This window comes from Salvelinus fontinalis, chromosome 33 (assembly GCF_029448725.1).
Source record: "Salvelinus fontinalis isolate EN_2023a chromosome 33, ASM2944872v1, whole genome shotgun sequence".
Lineage (NCBI taxonomy): Eukaryota > Metazoa > Chordata > Actinopteri > Salmoniformes > Salmonidae > Salvelinus > Salvelinus fontinalis.
The window spans coordinates 30,301,018-30,321,257 of NC_074697.1; the positions used below are offsets into that span (position 1 = coordinate 30,301,018).

Sequence of the window (20,240 nt, forward strand, 5' to 3'; positions counted from 1 at the left end):
GGACAGGCAAGCCCCATACTATTGTGGAGGACTTAATTATTCCTGCTGCCGCGGATATGGCTGGGACAATGCTGGGGGAAAAAGCCAAAAAACTATACAGACAATGACTTCATCAAACAACACTGTTTCACGAAGCATCAGTGACATGGCTTTAGATGTTTTGAAACAATTACTACTTCGCATACAAGCCAGTGAATTCTATGCGTTACAGCTGGATGAGTCAACAGATGTGGCGGGCCTGGCACAGCTCCTGGTATATGTCCGTTACGTTCATGCAGGGTCAATTAAGGAAGACATCCTCTTCTGCAAACCACTGGAAACCAGGGCAACAGGAGAGGATATATTGAAAGTACTGGACAGCTTTGTGACATCAAATAGACTTTGGTGGTCAAGATGTGTTGGTATCTGTACTGATGGCGCAAAAGCCATGACAGGGAGACATAGTGGAGTGGTAACACGTGTGCAAGCAGTTGCTCCCTCCCGACGCCACTTGGGTACACTGCAGCATCCACTGAGAGGCTCTTGCTGCCAAGGGAATGCCTAACATCTAGAAATACGTTTTGGCCACTACAGTGAAAAGGGTTAACTTTGTTAAAGCATGGCCCATGAACTCTTGTGTATTTTCTGCATTATGCAATGATATGGGCAGCGACCATGTAACGCTTTTACAACATACAGAAGTGTTCTGGTTATCAAGAGGCAAAGAATTTACACTTTTTTTAAATTGAGAGACGAGCTTAAAGTTTTCTTTACTGACCATAATTTTCACTTGTCTGACCGCTTGCATGATGACGAGTTTCTCACACGACTAGCCTATCTGGGTGATGTTTTTTCTCACCTGAATGATCTGAATCTAGGATTACAGGGACTCTCCGCATCTGTATTCAATGTGTGGGACAAAAGTGAGGCTATGATTAAGAAGTTGGAGCTCTTCTCTGTCTGCATTAACAAGGACAACACACAGGTTTTCCATCATTGTATGATTGTTTGTGTGCAAATGAACTCAAGCTTACGGACAACGTCAAATGTGATATAGCGAAGCGCCTGAGTGAGCTGGGTGCGCAATTACGCAGGTACTTTCCGGAAACGGACGACACAAACAACTGGATTAGTTATCCCTTTCATGCCCTGCCTCCAGTCCACTTACCGATATCTGAACAAGACAGCCTCATCGAAATTGCAACAAGCGGTTCTGTGAAAATGTTATTTAATCAGAAGCTACTGCCAGATTTCTGGATTGGTCTGTGCTCAGAGTATTCTGCCTTGGCAAATTGCGCTGTTATGACACTGATAACCTTTGCAACCATGTACCTATGTGAGAGTGGATTAACGGCCCTCGCTAGCATGAAAACTAATTACAGGCACAGACTGTGTGGAAAATGATTTAAGACTGAGACTCTCTCCAATACAACCCAACATTGCAGAGTTATGTGCATCCTTTCAAGCACACCCTTCTCATTAACCTGTGGGGAGTTATTCACAATTTTTGATAAACAAATAAGGTTTTATATGTAAGATGGCTAAATAAATTAGCTAAATTATTGATTATTATTATTACATTATTATTTTGCCCTTGTCCTATAAGAGCTCTTTGTCACTTCCCACGAGCCGGGTAGTGACAAAAACTCACACTCATTCTTATGTTTAATAAATCTATCATATAGTGTGTGTGGCAGGCTTACAATGATGGCAATAGAACAACATTTGAGAGTGCGCTGACCCTGGCTCTAGAGGGGGTACCCAGCTGGAGGTTGAATGTTTGAAGGGGTACGGGACTATAAAAAGTTTGGGAACCTCTAGAACACGGCTTTAGAGAAAAAATACTTTATTTTCAAACCATGTTGATGTTTGCAGAGGAAGGAAAGAGCTCCATCATGTGGTGCAGTTGCAGAATTGACAAAAGACTGTGAACTTTGTCCAGCAGTTGATTGGAAATCATGGTTAACAATGCTAGTTGAGATTGCCAGTGTACAGCTAAGTCAGAGCTAGGGAGTGACAAAGAATGTCATCAGATAGGAAGTCTCGCTCTGGCAGCTGGCAGCTGGCAACTAGAATACCACCTTGTTCTCACTTGACCATGCAGACTTTTCTGAGCGACAGTCTTTAGAAATGGATTCTAATGGAATTGTGGAGAGCAGGACGAATGGGAGTGAATTGACAATATGTGGGAGCTGTTTGAGATGTATTCGCAGGTTGATTCCTGTTGAATTCAAAAAAGAAATGATTGAATTATCAACAATGGCTGGGCCTGTGGTAAGAAACATCTTTATTGCAGTTTGTCCACAATTAGGTCAAAGTTATATAAAACCTTGCATTTTTATATTACATTATTATTGTTATTTGGCAGTGATGCTTGCATATTATTGAATTCACTTAAAGGCCACTGGCACACTGGATAATTATAGGTTACTGGTATCTGGCATACAGTCTGTTTAACCTGAATCCTCGATTCATCTATCACCTGGTCTGTTTAACCTGAATCCTCGATTCATCTATCATCTGGTCTGTTTAACCTGAATCATCGATTCATCTATCATCTGGTCTGTTTAACCTGAATCCTCGATTCATCTATCACCTGGTCTGTTTAACCTGAATCCTCGATTCATCTATCACCTGGTCTGTTTAACCTGAATCCTCGATTCATCTATCACCTGGTCTGTTTAACCTGAATCATCGATTCATCTATCACCTGGTCTGTTTAACCTGAATCCTCGATTCATCTATCACCTGGTCTGTTTAACCTGAATCATCGATTCATCTATCACCTGGTCTGTTTAACCTGAATCATCGATTCATCTATCACCTGGTCTGTTTAACCTGAATCATCGATTCATCTATCACCTGGTCTGTTTAACCTGAATCCTCGATTCATCTATCACCTGGTCTGTTTAACCTGAATCCTCGATTCATCTATCACCTGATCTGTTTAACCTGAATCATCGATTCATCTATCACCTGGTCTGTTTAACCTGAATCATCGATTCATCTATCACCTGGTCTGTTTAACCTGAATCATCAATTCATCTATCACCTGGTCTGTTTAACCTGAATCCTCGATTCATCTATCACCTGGTCTGTTTAACCTGAATCATCGATTCATCTATCACCTGGTCTGTTTAACCTGAATCGTCGATTCATCTATCACCTGGTCTGTTTAACCTGAATCACTTGGAATGACCTCAAACAGTAGATTTTTTAACACTTCATAGTGTTAGGCCTATTCACTCCACATCTGCCTGATAGTATGTACACCTACATCAACTGATTTATCAAACGTTGTGGATGTATTCTATTCTTACCAGGTTATGGCTCAGCTCATGGTCTTTTTAGTGAGTTTTGTCAGTACAATTTTCTGCGGCCATTTGGGGAAGACAGAACTGGCAGGGGTGACTCTCGCCATAGCTGTAAGTATTCATTGATTTATGAGTTTATATCACTTTTTATAACAACAATTCTGGATAATATTATCCCGGGTACTTGTCTGTTTGTGCCATCATTTGACTTTTGCCACTCCTTGTCATGCCAAACATGATGACACAACCAGACTGGTACCTGGCTGTGGTAATATTGAAATTACAGTACACTATGATATTGTCGTTTTCAACAAATTCTCAAAATCTCTGTTCTGGTCTTCCAGGTGATTAATGTTACAGGTGTCTCCATTGGGTATGGTTTATCATCAGCGTGTGACACACTCATATCTCAGGTAGGAGTGAAACCTGGTCTGTTTCCTCCTCCTAACACAGAGCACTGTCCCCAAAATGTTATCAAAAGTGCCTTCACCCTGGCTCTGGTCCAGGGGGTCACACGTGGCTTGCTAGCGCTCAGCTTCAGCAAGGAGCATTTAACGCCCTGGACCAGAGCTACATTATCCTGCCGTGCCGCTCAAAGATGAACTTGATTATTGTTCCTTGCAGACTTTTGGGAGCCGTAACCTTCTGAAAGTTGGGGTCATTGTACAGAGAGCCATCCTCATTCAACTTCTGGCCTGTTTCCCGTGCTGGGCTGTTCTCATCAACACAGAACCAATCCTCCTGGCTGTCAAACAGAGCCCAGAGGTCGCCAGGTAGATCAGACCCCTCCATTCACTGCAAACAGTTACCCCAGATCTAATAGATGTCTAAAGTTGCACACTATTCCCTATATAGTGCACTACTTTTGACCAGGGCCCATAGAGAATAGGATTCCATTTGGGACGCAGACTATATCTCTGAATTTGGCTGTTTTCTCTCATTCACAAAGTGACATGTAGAGATTGGTTTATAGAATGTGATTATTGTTTTGGATCATTCTGACAGAGCTCTTGTATTTCACTTTAGGCTGTCTCAGGTGTATGTGAAGATTTTTATGCCAGCACTCCCAGTGAGTACATCTATCTATCTACCCAGACACACGTGCACACAGTCAATTAAGAAAATAATACATTTCCCATGTCAATAACTTACTAAAACATGTTAATCCTTTATTTTTTAACAGGCCACATTTATTTACCAGCTGGAGGCCAGATATCTACAGAATCAGGTGAGAGCTAACCTAGACCTCAGTCAGTCGCCCTGCAAAGAGAATTATCACCTGACCATTTGATCTGAATGAGACTTTATTGTCCTTAAGGGAATCCTATGGCCACAGGTCATCACAGGTGTGGTGGCCAACGTACTGAATGCCCTCATCAACTACATCTTCCTCTATCTTCTGGACCTGGGTGTAGCGTGAGTGTCATCCCCAGAGAGGGAATCCTCTGTCACCACCATTACCATTGAGAGATATAGGATGGGATGGTAATTGTTAGCACTGAAGGCTATAGGATGTAATGTATGTTGTGGATTGTTTTCGGTTGACAGTGGGTCTGCGTGGGCCAACACCATCTCTCAGCTCTCTCTGGCTGCTATACTTTATGCCTACATCCTGTGGAAGGAACTACACAAGGCCACCTGGGCAGGTGAGACATGATTACACTAAAGTAGAGCTTATACCGGCAAATCCACAAACTCTCTGAACTCCCAGTCTGTGACTTGAATGGATCACACACAAAGGGATGCATAATACACATTTATTAGTATGCATTTATTAAGGGGAACAGCAGTGCCATGTCAAACCAAGTGCTCTGTTTTTGGCTTCCTAATGTATTAACATAGCATGGTTTTGATTTAGACCCAAACACCTTCTGTGAGAACATTAGCATGAACCTTTCAGGGACAATCCCAGTGTCTGAGCCTTGTGTTCCTCTGTAGGCTGGTCTTGGGAGTGCTTGGAAGACTGGGGCACCTACATCCACCTGGCTATTCCTAGCATGATCATGCTGTGTGTGGAGTGGTGGACCTATGAGATTGGAGGCTTTCTAGCAGGTAGGACAACAGATATATATTTGGGTTGTTTTGATGTCTGTGAATGCCATTGATCTATTTTTTTAATGTGAAATGTTGCTCTATATTTTACTATTTTTTTGTGGATACTTCTACACATTGCAAACTGTTTAGATGCTACAGTGTTTCTACTTTGGTTTGATATCCTGTCTCACTACCTCTCAATGGCAGGTCTGATAAGTGAGGTGGAGCTTGGAGCACAATCAGTTGTCTTCGAACTGGCAAGCATTTGCTACATGGTAAATATATAGTTGAGATTTACTTGAACTTTTCTGCAAATGCTCATCCATCATACTATACATTCACTCCAGTCACATAGAAAGTGAATCATCTAGTTGCAGTCCCAGAGATTGATCATGGTGTGTGTGTGTGTGTGTGTGTGTGTGTGTGTGTGTGTGTGTGTGTGTGTGTGTGTGTGTGTGTGTGTGTGTGTGTGTGTGTGTGTGTGTGTGTGTGTGTGTGTGTGTGTGTGTGTGTGTGTGTGTGTTCGTGTGTTCGTGTGTGTGTGTGTGTGTTTGTGTGTGTTGTCAGTTCCCTTTAGGGTTCAGTGTGGCAGGCAGTGTGAGGGTGGGCAGTGCTCTGGGGGCTGGAGATACAGAGCAGGCCAAGCTGTCTGCCAAGCTGGCCATGTTCTGTGCTGGTACATGTACCTGCCAAACACCTCAAATTATATTTAAAAGCTCGACAACAGCAAATAAAGCATTCATACGATAATTAAATGATTAAAAGTTTTACTGGATATGTGTTCCGTCTGTGCATGACCTGTTGTCTCTGTCCAGGGTCAGTTTCTGTGTGCTTGTCGGTTCTTGTTGGGATACTGAAGGACAAAATCTCCTACGTCTTTACATATGATGAGTGAGTAATGTAGTCTATGGTAATTTACCACTCCAGATTTGTTCCTGTGGCTTTGGGATCTGTTGATCGTCACCATGGCTAAGCAGTTTGTTGTGTTTTACTACATTACTGGTGTGTTTTATTGTATCGTTATCACCAGATCTGTGTATGAGAGTGAACATTAATAACCTTTCTCTATGACATAACTAAGTCACTCACTGTAATACAGACGTACACTGTCATGAACTTTGCTTACATATTCCTTTACACTTTAACTAGGGTGAGGTGTCTCTGTCATTGATTCTACATAACTGAATGTATTTATTCACCCTGAATTTCTACCAACAGGCAGATCAGAGAAAGGGTTGCTCAAGTTATGGCGTTCTACGCCCCTTTTCTTCTGTTATATGCAATATCGGTAAGGAGTCAATGCTTTTACTGTATCACAACTTACCCATCACAATATGGATCCACTTTTTATAATATCGAATGTGTTATTGTATCTAAAGGTAACTGGCAAAATAAAGGAAACGCCAACATAAAGTGTCTTATTAGGGAGTTGGGCCACTACGAGCCAGAACAGCTTCAATGCACCTTGGCATAGATTCTACAAGTGGAGGGAGTCACTGAGATCTCTTCTTCTAGCCATGGTAGCAAAAATAATGGTCCGTTTTATACATGACCCTAAGCATGATGCTTCATTAATTGTTTTAAGTTAATTGCTTCATTAACTCAGGAACCACACCTGTGTGGAAGCACCTGCTTTCAATATTTTTTTTAACCCTTACCTTAATCTCCCAATATACTTTGCATCCCTCATTTACTCAAGTGTTTCCTTTATTTTGGAAGTTACCTGTATATACAGTGCCTTCAGAAAGTATTCATACCCCTTGACTTATTCCACATTTTGTTGTGTTACAGCCTGAATTAAAAATGTATTAAATATATGTTTTTTTCTCACCTATCTACACACAATACCCCATAATGACAAAGTGAAAACTTGTTTTTAGAAATATTTCCAAATGTATTGAAAATTAAATGCAGAAACGCCTTATTTACATAAGTATTCACACCCCTGAGTTTTAATATTTTGTAGAAGCACCTTTGGCAGCGATTATAGCTGTGAATCTTTCTGGGTAAGTCTCTAAGAGCTTTCCACACCTGGATTGTGCAACATTTGCCCATTATTATTTTCTAAATTCTTCAAGCCCTGTCAAATTGGTTGTGGATCATTGCTGGACAAACATTTTCAGGTCTTAGATTTTTAAGTAAATTTAAGCCGAAACTGTCACGCCTGCTCCCTGCATTGCGCACTCCTGCCACCATCATTACGCACACCTGCTCCCCTCGTCACTCGCATCAGCGATTCATTACACTCACCTGTGTTTATTTCCTCCCCTATATCTGTCTGTTCCCGAGGTTGTCCCCCGCATCAGCATTAATTGTCGTATGTCTTTGTCTTACCTGGTTCTGATGCTGTTCCTGTCCTGTTCCATGTCTGTGCTAAATTAAATGTCAACTCTCCGTACCTGCTTCTCATATCCAACATTGGCCTTTACCACAGGAACATTCACTGTCTTCTTGATAAGCAACGCCAGTGTAGATTTTGCCTAGTGTTTTAGGTTATTGTCCTGCTGAAAAGGTGAATTAATCTCCCAGTGTCTGGTGGAAAGCAGACTGAACCGGGTTTTTCTCTAGGATTTGGCCTGTGCTAAGCTCCATTCCGTTTCTTTTTTATCCTGAAAACTCCCAGTCCTTAACAATTCCAAGTATACCCATAGCATGATGCAGCCACCGCTATCCTTGAAAATATGGACAGTGTTACTCAGTAATGTGTTGTATTGGATTTGCCCTAAACATAACAGTTTGTATTCAGGACAAAAAGTTAATTGCTTTGCCACATCTTTTTGGTAGTATTTCTTTAGTGCCTTGTTGCAAACAGGATGCATGAGTATTTGTATTCTGTACAGGCTTCCAGCTTTTTACTCTGTCAATTAGGTCAGTATTGTGGAGTAACCACAATGTTGTTGGTCCATCCTCAGTTTTCTCCTATCACAGCCATTAAACTCTGTAACTGTTTTAAAGTCACCATTGGCCTCATGGTGAAATCCCTGAGCATTTTTTCCCCCTCTATGGCATCTTAGTTAGGGATGACACCTGTATTCTTGTGGCGACTGGGTGTATTGATACACCATCCAAAGTGTCATTAATACCATTCTTTTTTTATTTTTACCCATCTATCAATCAGTGCCCTTCTTTGCGAGGCATTGGAAAACCTCCTTGGTCTTTGTGGTTGAATCTATGTTTGCAATTTACTGCTCGACTGAGGGACCTTACAGATAATTGTATGTGTAGCGTACAGAGATGAGGTAGTCATTCAAAAATCATGTTAAACATTATTATTGCACACAGAGTGAGTCCATGAAACCTATGTGAGTTGTTAAGCACATTTTTACTCCTGATGTAGGCTTCCCATAACAAAGAGGTTGAATACTTCTCGACTCAAGACGTTTCAGCTTTTCATTTTTTATTTATTAATAAAAAATAAATACAAATAAAACATAATTCCACTTTGACATTATGGCGTATTGTGTGCAGGCCAGTGACAAAACAACTCAATTGTATACATTTTAAATTCAGCCTGTAACACAACAAACATTTGGAAAAGTAAAGGGCTGTGAATACTTTCTGAAGGCACTGCACACATGTTTGTAGTGCAACAGTAACCATGTCTGGTTCTCCTGTTTCCCCAGGCTGCCTCAGGTAGTATTATAAGGGGGGCAGGGAAGCAGAAGGTTGGGGCGATATGCAACATCCTGGGTTACTATGGGGTTGGCTTTCCTATTGGAGTGTCCCTGATGTTTGCTGCCAAGCTAGGAATCATGGGTAAGAACATCTATAAATGTGTTCTGAATTTTGTCCTATGAATTTACGGGGTAATACAGTATCTCATTTCTTTTTCAGTCTTTTGACTGCTCCAATATCGCACCTGGGCGCCTGACTGTTTCGTAATTTAACAACATCACATTGTTGGTTTGTGTAGCGAGGTGACAAGTTGGCTAAAGCGAAGACAAACTGGCGCCAATCTCCCTACTGCCTCTTTCAGTTGTCTTCTCTTCTTTGACTGTTACTGTTATGTTTCCTCTCCTCCCCCAGGCCTGTGGACCGGTCTGTTTACCTGTGTGTTCCTACAGTCCTCCTTCCTCATCGTCTATCTATCCAGAATGAACTGGAAGAAAGCCACTGTAGAGGTGAACACAGGCATAACCCTCAAGTCTTTATTTCATTTAATGTAAATGCCTTGAAGAGGATCTTAATGATGTGTTGGGTTGTTTGCAGGCCCAGATCAGAGCTGGGGTACAGAGGAACTCTACAGACATGGGTAAGAAAGTCTCCATTAATCATTGACCCTTCACTTTACTGTTCATCATAACTCTCTCCATGGCTTTACAAAGGTATCCTTTTATTCTTGGTTATGTAAGAAAGAATGCTCTGTCTAATAGGTGTGTTTATGTGTTACAGACATGGCCCCAGAGGCCCATTCAAATGATTCAGCTCCATGTGAGGGCCACAAAGACAGAAATGCCCTGGCTGAAGATGGGGCTGAGGCTGAAGGTGAGGCTGGGGACAGGGTGGCCCTCAGCAAGGTGGAGGCACTGCTGGCCCACAGGGCCCTGATAATGTGGAGGGGCCTGGCTCTGTGTGTCATGCTCTTCATCCTAGCCCTGGGAATCATCATCAACCCACTGCTCACCAACCTCACTTGATGAACACAGAGTGAGTTCCAGAGAAAAGGGGTTTCAAAACGAATGGGTTCCAGAGATAGCTCCACTCAGCGAGAGTGGTCAGAGGACCACCTAAGCAACGAAGCAGAGAAGATAGGAGTGGAGAGGAGCTGGCCCAACTACAGTATGGTGCCAAAATTCCAGTACTGTTGGTCTGTGAGGAGCCAAGGAATTACTTATTCTGGGGCTTTTCATTAATCATCTGAATGAATCTGTATCACACTGATTACACAAACCAATCAAACCTAATGTTTTCTCATGGTAATATGATATATTGTAAACCAAAAAGTAAAGACAAATTCACACTGTACCATCCTACATTTTTGTATTGCATTCTATTCATTCATTCCAAAACCAGGGCGTCATGCCCATAGGGGGCACGTGCCCCCTCAGATTTGTCCGATTTTTACAGTATTCAGGTGTTAAATACATTTCTGAACTTCATTTTTAAGCCCACATTTTACCATAATTATTTCTAAGAAGATCTGTCAGTGGTATTTTACAGAGGAGCAGACTGGACCAGGAAAAGAGTACACTGCCCAAACCCCCCTTTAGTCTTCCTAGTAAGTGGTTCCCTCCAAGGTGCACAGAGCAAAGATATGCCTAGGCAGGAAGCTAGATACTCTACTGCATGCAGTGGAGGAGGAGAGAGAGAGTAGAGTGACACACACAGTTTTTGATTTTATTTTAGCTGCCGGTGATGTGCAGAAGCGTATATTTGTAAATTAATTTGATCAAGCTGTGTAGTCTATTGATTCCTTCTTGATGAATATATCAAATTAAAATGCTTTGTTGTTTCTCTGTAATACTAGCCACCTAGCAAGTTTTTGAAATTGGCTTTAGCTAACCAGCTAGATAGGTTCCCAACTTCATACCTACACTTTTAGAAAAAAGGATTACAAAAGGGTTCTGAGGTTGTCCCCATAGGATTACCCTTTTTGGTTACAAGTTGAACCCTTTTTGTGGGGCAGAACACTTTTTGGTTCTATGTAGAACCCTCTACATGGAACCCAAAAGGGTTCTACCTGGAACCCAAAAGGGGCTCTTCAAAGGGTTCTCCTATGGGGACAGCTGAAGAGTGTAGCTAACAAACCATGTCAGACTATCAATCAAGTTAGAGTAGCTTGTCTAATTATCTTAGCTGGGCATGCCTGCTGCCAAGGTTGCTACACTTTAGAAAAGCAAGCAATTACTAAATGTACTGAAGGAATAACATTTCTTAAAGAATCAATTTGCATCATTAATTAAAATGACAATTGAACAAGGTAAGAGGTATGCATAGATACAGAAAAATATACATAATGATTATAGCTCTAGATTGCAGGAAAAAGCTGATTCACGTTTACTTATTGGTGTAATAACAGATTCAGTGACACAGCACACTATGAATTAATTGTCTTGCTACAGGGTCTGTTCTGGGTCGCCCAGGTATTACTCCTAGATGAGAACTGTTGACGGGGCGAGTTCAGGGGGGTAGGTAGTGGTAAAGGTAGTGTTGTTCCAGTCTACACTCCGATTGCTCCATGAGCTGATTGGTAGAGGCAGTAGAAGATGGACACTGGTCCCCACAGCTAGGATGACAATGGCAGCCAGTACGGTGAGACCTCTCCTCAGGACCAGCTGGGTGGTGGAGAGCAGAGCTCTGGGGCTCCCATCCTCCTTCTGCACCTCTGGGGTCCAATTGCTTCCCCTGAGGTCCCCCTGGCCCTCAGCACTCACTGACATGTATCCATTCACGGTCTGGGTGTGGAAGCAGGCACAATCTTGGTTAGAACAATGTTATTTGCGAGAGTATAGTATAAATAACATAAAAAATAGGACTGAGCAACATTTTCTACTCACCCTCCCATTGTTCTCTGTGTGGTCTGGTGCAACTATACTCCTCATTGACACCATATGTCCAGCCTTTCCAGCTCGTTTTACAGCCTGTCACAAACAGTTCAACTCCATGATGCTGACAGCAAACATTTTCCTCACCCACCCCAGGCCACTATTATGCTTCACAGAAACCAGAAAGATAGAGGCCGCCCCAGGCCACTATTATGCTTCACAGAAACCATAAAGATAGAGGCCGCCCCAGGCCACTATTATGCTTCACAGAAACCATAAAGATAGAGTCCGCCCCAGGCCACTATTATGCTTCACAGAAACCATAAAGACAGAGGCCGCCCCAGGCCACTATTATGCTTCAAAGAAACCATAAAGATAGAGGCCGCCCCAGGCCACTACTATGCTTCACAGTAACCATAAAGATAGAGGTATGGGCTGTCTCTCAATCAACCTGAGTCCCTGTATGTTCCAGATAAGGAAGTGAAAAGCCACTGGTGACGTACCTTCTCTGTCATTTTCTTCCAGTCGAGCCTGAAGATGACAGTGATGAAGAAGCTGGACTGTAGAATTACACAGATTAACAGGCCTAACCAGAACCCTGTGTAGAGGAGAGGAGAGGAGCTTTGACCAAGGACAGAGAACATTGTGTCATCTTCAATACAGAATAGCCCTGCTATTCATGATTCTTAATTGCTAGTGAGAGCAAATTATTTTTCTTTTTCTGTTTTTGTACCACATTTCTGAATTTGATCATAACCATACTTCTGTTGCAAGTATATAGCAAGGCAGTAAGAATGACCAAAGACCTCTTGTCATGAAAAGGATGTCTAAAATTGTGTTTGGTTTTCATAAAATTCAGAACTGAGTACATACCTACAACCCTGAGGCCAGCAGCAAACATCAAAGAGATGCCCAGTGGAAGGCCCACGCAGTAGTAGGTGATGAGATTAGCCATCGCTGCTATCTTCTGTTGGCCCGTGCCCAGGATGATTCCCATACACACACACTGGGACAGACAGACAAATCTCAGATTAGTGGGTGTTAACAGAGAGAGACAAACACTGTTGTCTGGCTGTCACCAGGTTTCATGTCTTATCACTCATTCAACCAATGTTCCTGGGTCCCGGAAAATTACACAGACTATCTCTCTTATTCCACTGTATATTAATGAGTTCTTATTGTAGCAGTATTATTGTATAAAATGTTATTACTTTTTCAATGGTTACAAACCACTTGAGTGCACTTACCACTAGCCCATCAAAGAACTGAAGAACACAGTACACGTTGAGAAGTTGAGAGACCAGATCTATGATCTGCCTGAAAAGGAAAGAGAGCATGGTTATTGAAATGGTCAGGTTCCAATTTGGGACTGTCTTGACTTGAATCATTATGTTGAATATATGTACACTCTACTTACGCATCAGAAGTAAACATGAAGCCGATTACTGTTTTAGTAGAGATCAGCATGATTCCCTGAATTACTGCCATTGAACCTAGAGCATGGGACAGAGGAAAAAGACCAAGCACTACTGCAAAATAACTACTAGTTTGTCAAAGTAATTATTGTCAATTTAGTTCACCATAGATCACCATAGATCACCAAAGATGGTTTAAATAAGGGCCATATGAGCTGGGGGAAGTGTGTGACTGACCTGAGAGGGCGAGGGACACCTTGCTGGTGAGGATGGCCCCAGCTGTGTCTCCGGCCCCCAGGGCGTTCCCCACACGAACACATGCTGCAGCCTGGATCCCCAGGGGGAACTTTACCAGCACAACACAACACATTAACTAGATGCCTCATAAACAGCTTGTTGTCTTAGTCTAACCATGCCTCAAACAAAGTTAATGTGTGTTTTCTCCTCAAATTTTACTTTGACCTGTAAACTACAATTTGAGTTATTTTTCAACTTATTTGGACTGGATAGCCAGGGAATTGGATTTTGTTTGGTTTCCATGATAAGACTGTTAGGGTAGGTGTGTAAGGAGTTCTGTACACAGTACCATGTAGTTGATGAAAGCCAGCATTATGACTACGTGTTGAGCAGCCAGGTCCACTTCACTCAGCATGCCTGAGAAAGAGAGAAGGAAAGAGAGAGGGGGAAGAATGCAGAGGTGGATGTTACATAAATATGGTTGTTTTGGCCTTTTGAATGTGACTGTTCATTGGTTCATTTGTGTTAACCTTAAGAGCTGAAATGTACCTGCAAGGAACCCCCCAAGCTCATAGATCCACCATTCGAAACACAGCATCAGTGTACTGGGGATGGCTAGTTTCATATAAGAGCCCCACTCCTGCAGTGCTTCTGTAGTCCAGCCTGTAGGGAGAGACAATGGCCTGTTCATCCCAGCACAAACCAGTCGATTTCAGTGGGTCACATTCATCAGGCACAATCACAGAGATGTGGACGTTCTATTACCTCCCCATGTTTTCACATGTAGCTTCTTCCAACAAATGTAAGCAAATAAGAAGGAACATATGTAGAGTTGGGAAAGCGTATTAGCTGCTGCCGACCCTCTAGAAAACAAACACACACAAACAAAAACACACTCCATGAAATGATAATGAGCATTGCATACTTACTGGTACATACTTGATACTCTGACTATGTTAGTGACTGTTAAGAATATAGCACTGTTATCAATGTGTATTGTGTGAGCACACCTACACTACTCCCAGGTCCATCCAGTAGAGCAGGATATAGTTTGTCACCACGTTGGCGATGTTGGCCGCTGCTGCTGTGTACATCTGAGGCAGTATTATCCCCTAAGCACAGAAACACACTCGTTGATATGATTATAAACATCAGATTCACACCTATGATTGTCTTACTCCTTAACCCAGATGATATACAAGAGACTGGGATTAGGATGCCATCATAGAAATAAGAATGAATAGAAAGGGCATCTCCATATAAGTCATTGATGGCATAATGGGTGGACTGGCAGCCATTTTGAGTGTACCCATGCCAGGAAGTAAAATCAGGAAGTGTACCCTTCAATCTGTGCTGTGATTTGTTGAGTCAACTCAACTGATTTTACAAAAAAAAACATGAGCCACATCAGTTAGCATCATTTGAATGAACATGCTACATTACCATGGTAATCCAGCATCACTTGATAGAACATTCCAAAATAACATGAAAATTATTGCATTACAATATCGGGCAGCCGTTGCGAGTGTACCTATGAATTTACCAGTCAATTGCCAGGGTAAGAGCTTCCAAGGCCATTCTATTCATTCTTATTTCTATGGATGCGATGAGGTGTGAGAAACAAAACAAGTCATTTGTAGCCCAGCAGCACGGTCAGTGTACCTGGTTTTGGAGATAAGAAGCCTGAAGTTGATGCAGGAAAATAGCCTAAAATAAAGAGATACAGAGTAAATTACAAAGACAGGGAGGAGAGGATGTTTAATGCAATTTAATGAGAAAACACTAAATGTACTATTCATCTAATAGGGATAGGTTAATGGAGCCGGCGAGTTGAAAACAGACTACATTGAAGACACTAAACAAGTGGGTGTTTGATAAAATAGACAACTCACTGGCACTGCAGGTAGGTAGGCGATGACATACAGCTGTGCTATCCTAAAGTACAAAGCATATATTCACTGTTAAATCACACTAAATTACTACACGTGCTTCCATGTATTGACCCTATACACACCACATACTGCTACACTCTATCCATTTACCATTAGGTTGTCCATAAAAATCCCCTATTCAGGCAGCAGTGTCAAAATGTTGATTGCGTCTAGAAACGAACAGCAATCTGTACATCTCATTGAGTAAGTCAATTGGCTGTGAAAACATTGCTGGCGTTTCCACTGAATGGAGTGTTTGTGGAATTGCAGGTTGCCACATTTGATTCTGAGAGCAGCCAGAAATGGTGTTACTGCAGCTAAGAGAATGAAGAGTTATGGTCTCCCCAACTAGCATACAAACAAGCACATATCTTTACCCAGCATCAGAGGCACGGCACCGTGCATCGGCTGTATCTGTGCTTTGCTCTGGTCTGAGTCATACAGTGTGAGTAGGGCCTCATATTTTTCCTGACCATGTGACCTGATCAGGAACAACAAGTGTTAAACATATCAAAATCTATTTTATATTTGAGATTCTTCAAAGTAGCCACCCTTTGCCTTGATGACTGGGGTTCCTGAGTGGTGCAGCGGTCTAAGGCACTGCATCTCAGTGCTAGAGGTGTCACTACAGACCCTGGTTCAATTCCAGGCTGTATCACAACTGGCTGTGATTTGGAGTCCTATAGGGTGGCGCACAATTGGCTCCGTGTCGTTAGGGTTTGGCCGGGGTAAGCCGTCATTGTAAATAACAATTTGTTCTTAACTGACTTGCCTAGTTAAAGAAAGGTTAAAAAACGACAGCTTCTGCTTTTCCAACAGTCTTCAAGTAGTTCCCACATATGCTGAGCACTGCTTTTCCTTCACTCCTCGTTCCAATTCATCCCAAACTATCTCAATTGGGTTGAGGTCGGGTGATTGAGGAGGCCAGGTCATCTGATGCAGCACTCCATCACTCTCCTTCTTGGTCAAATAGCCCTTACATAGACTAGAGGTGTGTTTTGGGACATTTTCCTATTGAAAAATAAATGTTAGTCCCAATAAGCACAAACAAGATGGGATGGTATATCCCTGCATAATGCTGTGGTAGCCATGCTGGTTAAGTGTGCCTTGAATTCTAAATAAATCACTGACAGTGTCACCAGCAATGCACCCCCACACCATCACACCTCCTCCATGCTTCACGGTGGGAACCACACATACAGAGATAATCCATTCAGCTACTCTGCGTCTCCCAAAGATACAGTGGTTGGAACCAAAAATCTAAAATTTGGACTGAGAGACAGTTTCATCATAGCATTTGATGGATTTTGCAACTGCAATTGAAGAAACTTTCAAAGTTCTTGAAATTTTCCACATTGACTGACCTTCATGACTGACCATTACTGACCTTCAAATGTATAAACTTTTGACTGGTACTGTACATTACTGCTTTACCCACTTCATATGTATATAGTGTATTCTAGTCAATGCTCATCCTATATAAATACTGCTGTGCACACCTTCTCTATTCATATACTATCAATACTATCTATACACGCCAGCATATATATATATATTTATATTCTGGACTCTGACATTGCTTGTTCTGATATTTCTTAATTCCTTTCTTTTAATTTGGTGGAATTTGTGTGTATTGCTTTATATTGTTAGGTATTACTGCACTGTTGGAGCAAAATCCATAATAATTTCCCTGCACCTGCAATAACATCTGCAAAATATGTGTTTGCGACCGATATGTACGTGATCATTTCTCGGGCCGACTCTTTTCTCTGTATACATCAATGATGTCGCTCTTGCTGCTGGTGATTCTCTGATCTATCTCTACGCAGACGACACCATTCTGTATACATCTGGCCCTTCTTTGGACACTGTGTTAACAAACCTCCAGACGAGCTTCAATGCCATACAACTCTCCTTCCGTGGCCTCCAACTGCTCTGAAATGCTAGTAAAACTAAATGTATGCTCTTCAACCGATCACTGCCCGTACCTGCCCGCCCATCCAGCATCAGTACTCTGGACGGTTCTGACTTAGAATATGTGGACAACTACAAATACCTAGGTGTCTAGTTAGACTGTAAACTCTCCTTCCAGACTCACATTAAGCATCTCCAATCCAAAATTAAATCTAGAATCGGCTTCCTATTTCGCAACAAAGCATCCTTCACTCATGCTGCCAAACATACCCTCGTGAAACTGACTATCCTACCGATCCTTGACTTCGGCGATGTAATTTACAAAATAGCCTCCAACACTTTACTCAGAGAATTGGATGTAGTCTATCACAGTGCCATCCGTTTTGTCACCAAAGCCCCATATACTACCCACCACTGCGACCTGTATGCTCTCGTTGGCTGGCCCTCGCTACATATTCGTTGCCAAAACCACTGGCTCCAGGTCATCTATAAGTCTTTGCTAGGTAAAGCCCCGTCTTATCTCAGCTCACTGGTCACCATAGCAACACCCATCCGTAGCACGCGCTCCAGCAGGTATATTTCACTGGTCATCCCCAAAGCAAACTCCTCGTTTGGCCGCCTTTCCTTCCAGTTCTCTGCTGCCAATGACTGGAACAAATTGCAAAAATCACTGAAGCTGCAGTATTGTATTTCCCTCACTAACTTTAAGCATCAGCTGTCAGAGCAGCTTACCGATCATTGCACCTGTACACAGCACATCTGTAAATAGCCCACTCAACTACCTTATCCCCATATTGTTATTTTTTCCCTCCTTTGCTCCCCAGTATCTCTACTTGCACATTCATCTTCTGCACATCTATCACGCCAGTGTTTAATTGCTAAATTGTAATTATTCCGCCACTATGGCCTATTTATTGCCTTACCTCCCTAATCTTACTACATTTGCGCTCACTGTATATAGATTTTTTTATTGTGTTAATGACTGTACGTTTCTTTATCCCATGTGTAACTCTGTGTTGTTGTTTGTGTCGAACTGCTTTGATTTATCTTGGCCAGGTCGCAGTTGAAAATGAAAACTTGTTCTCAACTGGCCTACCTGGTTAAATAAAGGTGAAATACATTTAAAAAAAATAGCATTGACTTGATTTGATTTTGACACTGTAGGTGTTACCTGGCCACTTCAGGCTCCTGGCCCAGAGCCAGCAGGATAGACTGGGTGTTGAGGAGCATGGCCCAGCAGGGGAGACAGAAGAGCAGCAGGATCAACACACTCCTCTGGAGAATCACCCCCACACGCTGCAGGTTCTTACCACCAAATGTCTGCTCAGACCCACAGACACACACACACACACACACAGACACACACACACACACACAGAGTGAATGACATAAGACATTATCGTTAGGGTCACAGACTGTGACAGTTGCATATATTTCAACAGGAACGTATACTTCAACTACTGCATGTTTCATAAACATGTACATACCTGAGATACCAAAGTGTCACATGCTAAGGCAAGTCCACCTCCTGTTGCTGCAGTCGTAACATTAATAGTCTGAAGAAGACCATCAAACACATTTACAGCACACGATTACATTAAGATTCACATTCTTACAGTATGTTGATGGTTTTTTATGATAATTGATTATTGATTATTACTATCCCCTTCCTTGTGGTTCTTCAAAGGAATACCAGAATCTGTAGGGACCTGAGGTGATGTTGTAATATTTCTTTCCATTCTCCCTCCTTTCCTCTCCAACCCCATACAGAGGAGACATTTTCTTATCTCAGCTGATAGATCCCAGCAGAGTACACAACATAGCCAGAGGATTGACTCACCGCGCAGGCCAGGCCATAGCCAGCTAACACTGCATTCCCCAGGCGACCACAGAACATAGTGATGACAAACGGAAGCAGGTAGTTTAGGATTCGAGACAGCAGCTAGAGGAAGAAAACACTCATAAACAATAACAAACACCCCACTGGGAAAAAAACGAAGAATCTATGTGATGATGGTGAATCAACGTTGAAAACTCATTGGATTTGCTAAAAGTCATCAACGTAAAGACATTTCACCTCACTTTGAACCTAAATCCAATGACATGGTGAAATGTTTTGTTGATTTCACGTTGAATTCACAATAGTTGACAACTCAACCAAATGTAAATCCAAACTAGACGCTGAACTGACGTCTCTGCCCAGTGGGAGAGACATTACTTCTAAGTCAATCAAAAGAAATATACTTGAAACACTAGTTCTGATGGGCTTTAGTGTCCCTCGGAGTGTACTTTGAATAAATCATAGTGCCATTAGTATGCACTGCACAGTACATCCTGTAGCCTGTTTGGAGCTATCCACTCCAAACAGGGCTACACAATAGTTGTGTCCCAAATAGCACCCTATATTCCCTTCATAATGCACTACCTGGTCAACAGTAGCGTTCTATATAGGAAGTATATGGTGCTATTTGGGAAACACACAATAACACACAACAGGCTAGGTGGGCAGTGCCAGTCCTTACCAAGGGTCCAGTCATGCGGAGAATGTGGTAGAACTCCTCTCTGTGTGCCAGGGGGATTCTGTGTCTTACCCAGCGGCAGCAGAACAGTTTGTCACTAGACTCCTCCATTATAGGTAAATTAGAATTAGAAGTGGGCCCAGATGCCAGTGTCGGCCCAGAGTCTTCCATCCCAGCCTCTGTGTCTGTGTGTGTCCCCTCTCAGTCCTCAATAGTGTTACTGTTGGGACTGTGCTGTAACTCCCCTGTCAGTCAGCCAGACAGCTCCTCTGCAGCTGTGGAAGCACTGCTCTGGTCAGCAGGTCACCAACGCAAAGTTTCAACATCCCAAAAGGCTTACATATTAAATACAAGCGTGAAGCATCTCAAGTGCCTTGTCATTGCATAATAGAAGGACTCAGATGAACAGAAC

The 20,240-nt window shown here is 42.3% G+C and overlaps 2 protein-coding genes across 2 annotated transcripts; one reads left to right on the forward strand and one right to left on the reverse strand.

The window, feature by feature from the left end:
* Nucleotides 1–2,003: 2,003 nt before the first annotated feature.
* On the forward strand, nucleotides 2,004–10,280 carry LOC129831987 (multidrug and toxin extrusion protein 1-like). Its single transcript, XM_055895676.1, has 17 exons — nucleotides 2,004–2,253; nucleotides 3,303–3,404; nucleotides 3,638–3,706; nucleotides 3,918–4,066; nucleotides 4,320–4,362; nucleotides 4,477–4,521; nucleotides 4,612–4,709; nucleotides 4,842–4,939; nucleotides 5,232–5,345; nucleotides 5,535–5,602; nucleotides 5,895–6,003; nucleotides 6,143–6,218; nucleotides 6,546–6,615; nucleotides 8,951–9,083; nucleotides 9,354–9,448; nucleotides 9,537–9,579; nucleotides 9,720–10,280. The coding sequence occupies exons 1-17, from the start codon at nucleotides 2,110–2,112 to the stop codon at nucleotides 9,962–9,964; spliced, it is 1,701 nt and encodes a 566-aa protein (XP_055751651.1). The 5' UTR covers nucleotides 2,004–2,109; the 3' UTR covers nucleotides 9,965–10,280.
* Nucleotides 10,281–10,643: 363 nt separating this feature from the next.
* On the reverse strand, nucleotides 10,644–20,143 carry LOC129831986 (multidrug and toxin extrusion protein 1-like). Its single transcript, XM_055895675.1, has 17 exons — nucleotides 19,832–20,143; nucleotides 19,150–19,251; nucleotides 18,797–18,865; nucleotides 18,481–18,629; nucleotides 15,357–15,399; nucleotides 15,127–15,171; nucleotides 14,479–14,576; nucleotides 14,230–14,327; nucleotides 14,014–14,127; nucleotides 13,814–13,881; nucleotides 13,465–13,573; nucleotides 13,230–13,305; nucleotides 13,060–13,129; nucleotides 12,686–12,818; nucleotides 12,316–12,410; nucleotides 11,825–11,908; nucleotides 10,644–11,722 (listed from the first exon to the last, which is right to left on the reverse strand). Exons 1-17 carry the CDS (start codon nucleotides 19,997–19,999, stop codon nucleotides 11,420–11,422), a joined length of 1,824 nt encoding a protein of 607 aa, XP_055751650.1. The 5' UTR covers nucleotides 20,000–20,143; the 3' UTR covers nucleotides 10,644–11,419.
* Between the last annotated feature and the right edge of the window lie 97 nt (nucleotides 20,144–20,240).

Bases quoted from the DNA above. Each gene is read 5' to 3' on its own strand.
- LOC129831987 (XM_055895676.1), top strand. From the start codon at position 2,110: ATGGATTCTAATGGAATTGTGGAGAGCAGGACGAATGGGAGTGAATTG. The intron at 3,405-3,637 runs GTAAGTATTCAT...CTGGTCTTCCAG, and splicing joins GGGTGACTCTCGCCATAGCT to GTGATTAATGTTACAGGTGT. The intron at 4,710-4,841 runs GTGAGTGTCATC...TTCGGTTGACAG, and splicing joins CTTCTGGACCTGGGTGTAGC to TGGGTCTGCGTGGGCCAACA.
- LOC129831986 (XM_055895675.1), bottom strand. From the start codon at position 19,999: ATGGAAGACTCTGGGCCGACACTGGCATCTGGGCCCACTTCTAATTCT. The intron at 15,400-18,480 runs GTAACACCTACA...TTTGTACTTTAG, and splicing joins CAGGAGCCTGAAGTGGCCAG to GATAGCACAGCTGTATGTCA. The intron at 13,574-13,813 runs GTACTGTGTACA...GTGCTGGTAAAG, and splicing joins TGGCTTTCATCAACTACATG to TTCCCCCTGGGGATCCAGGC.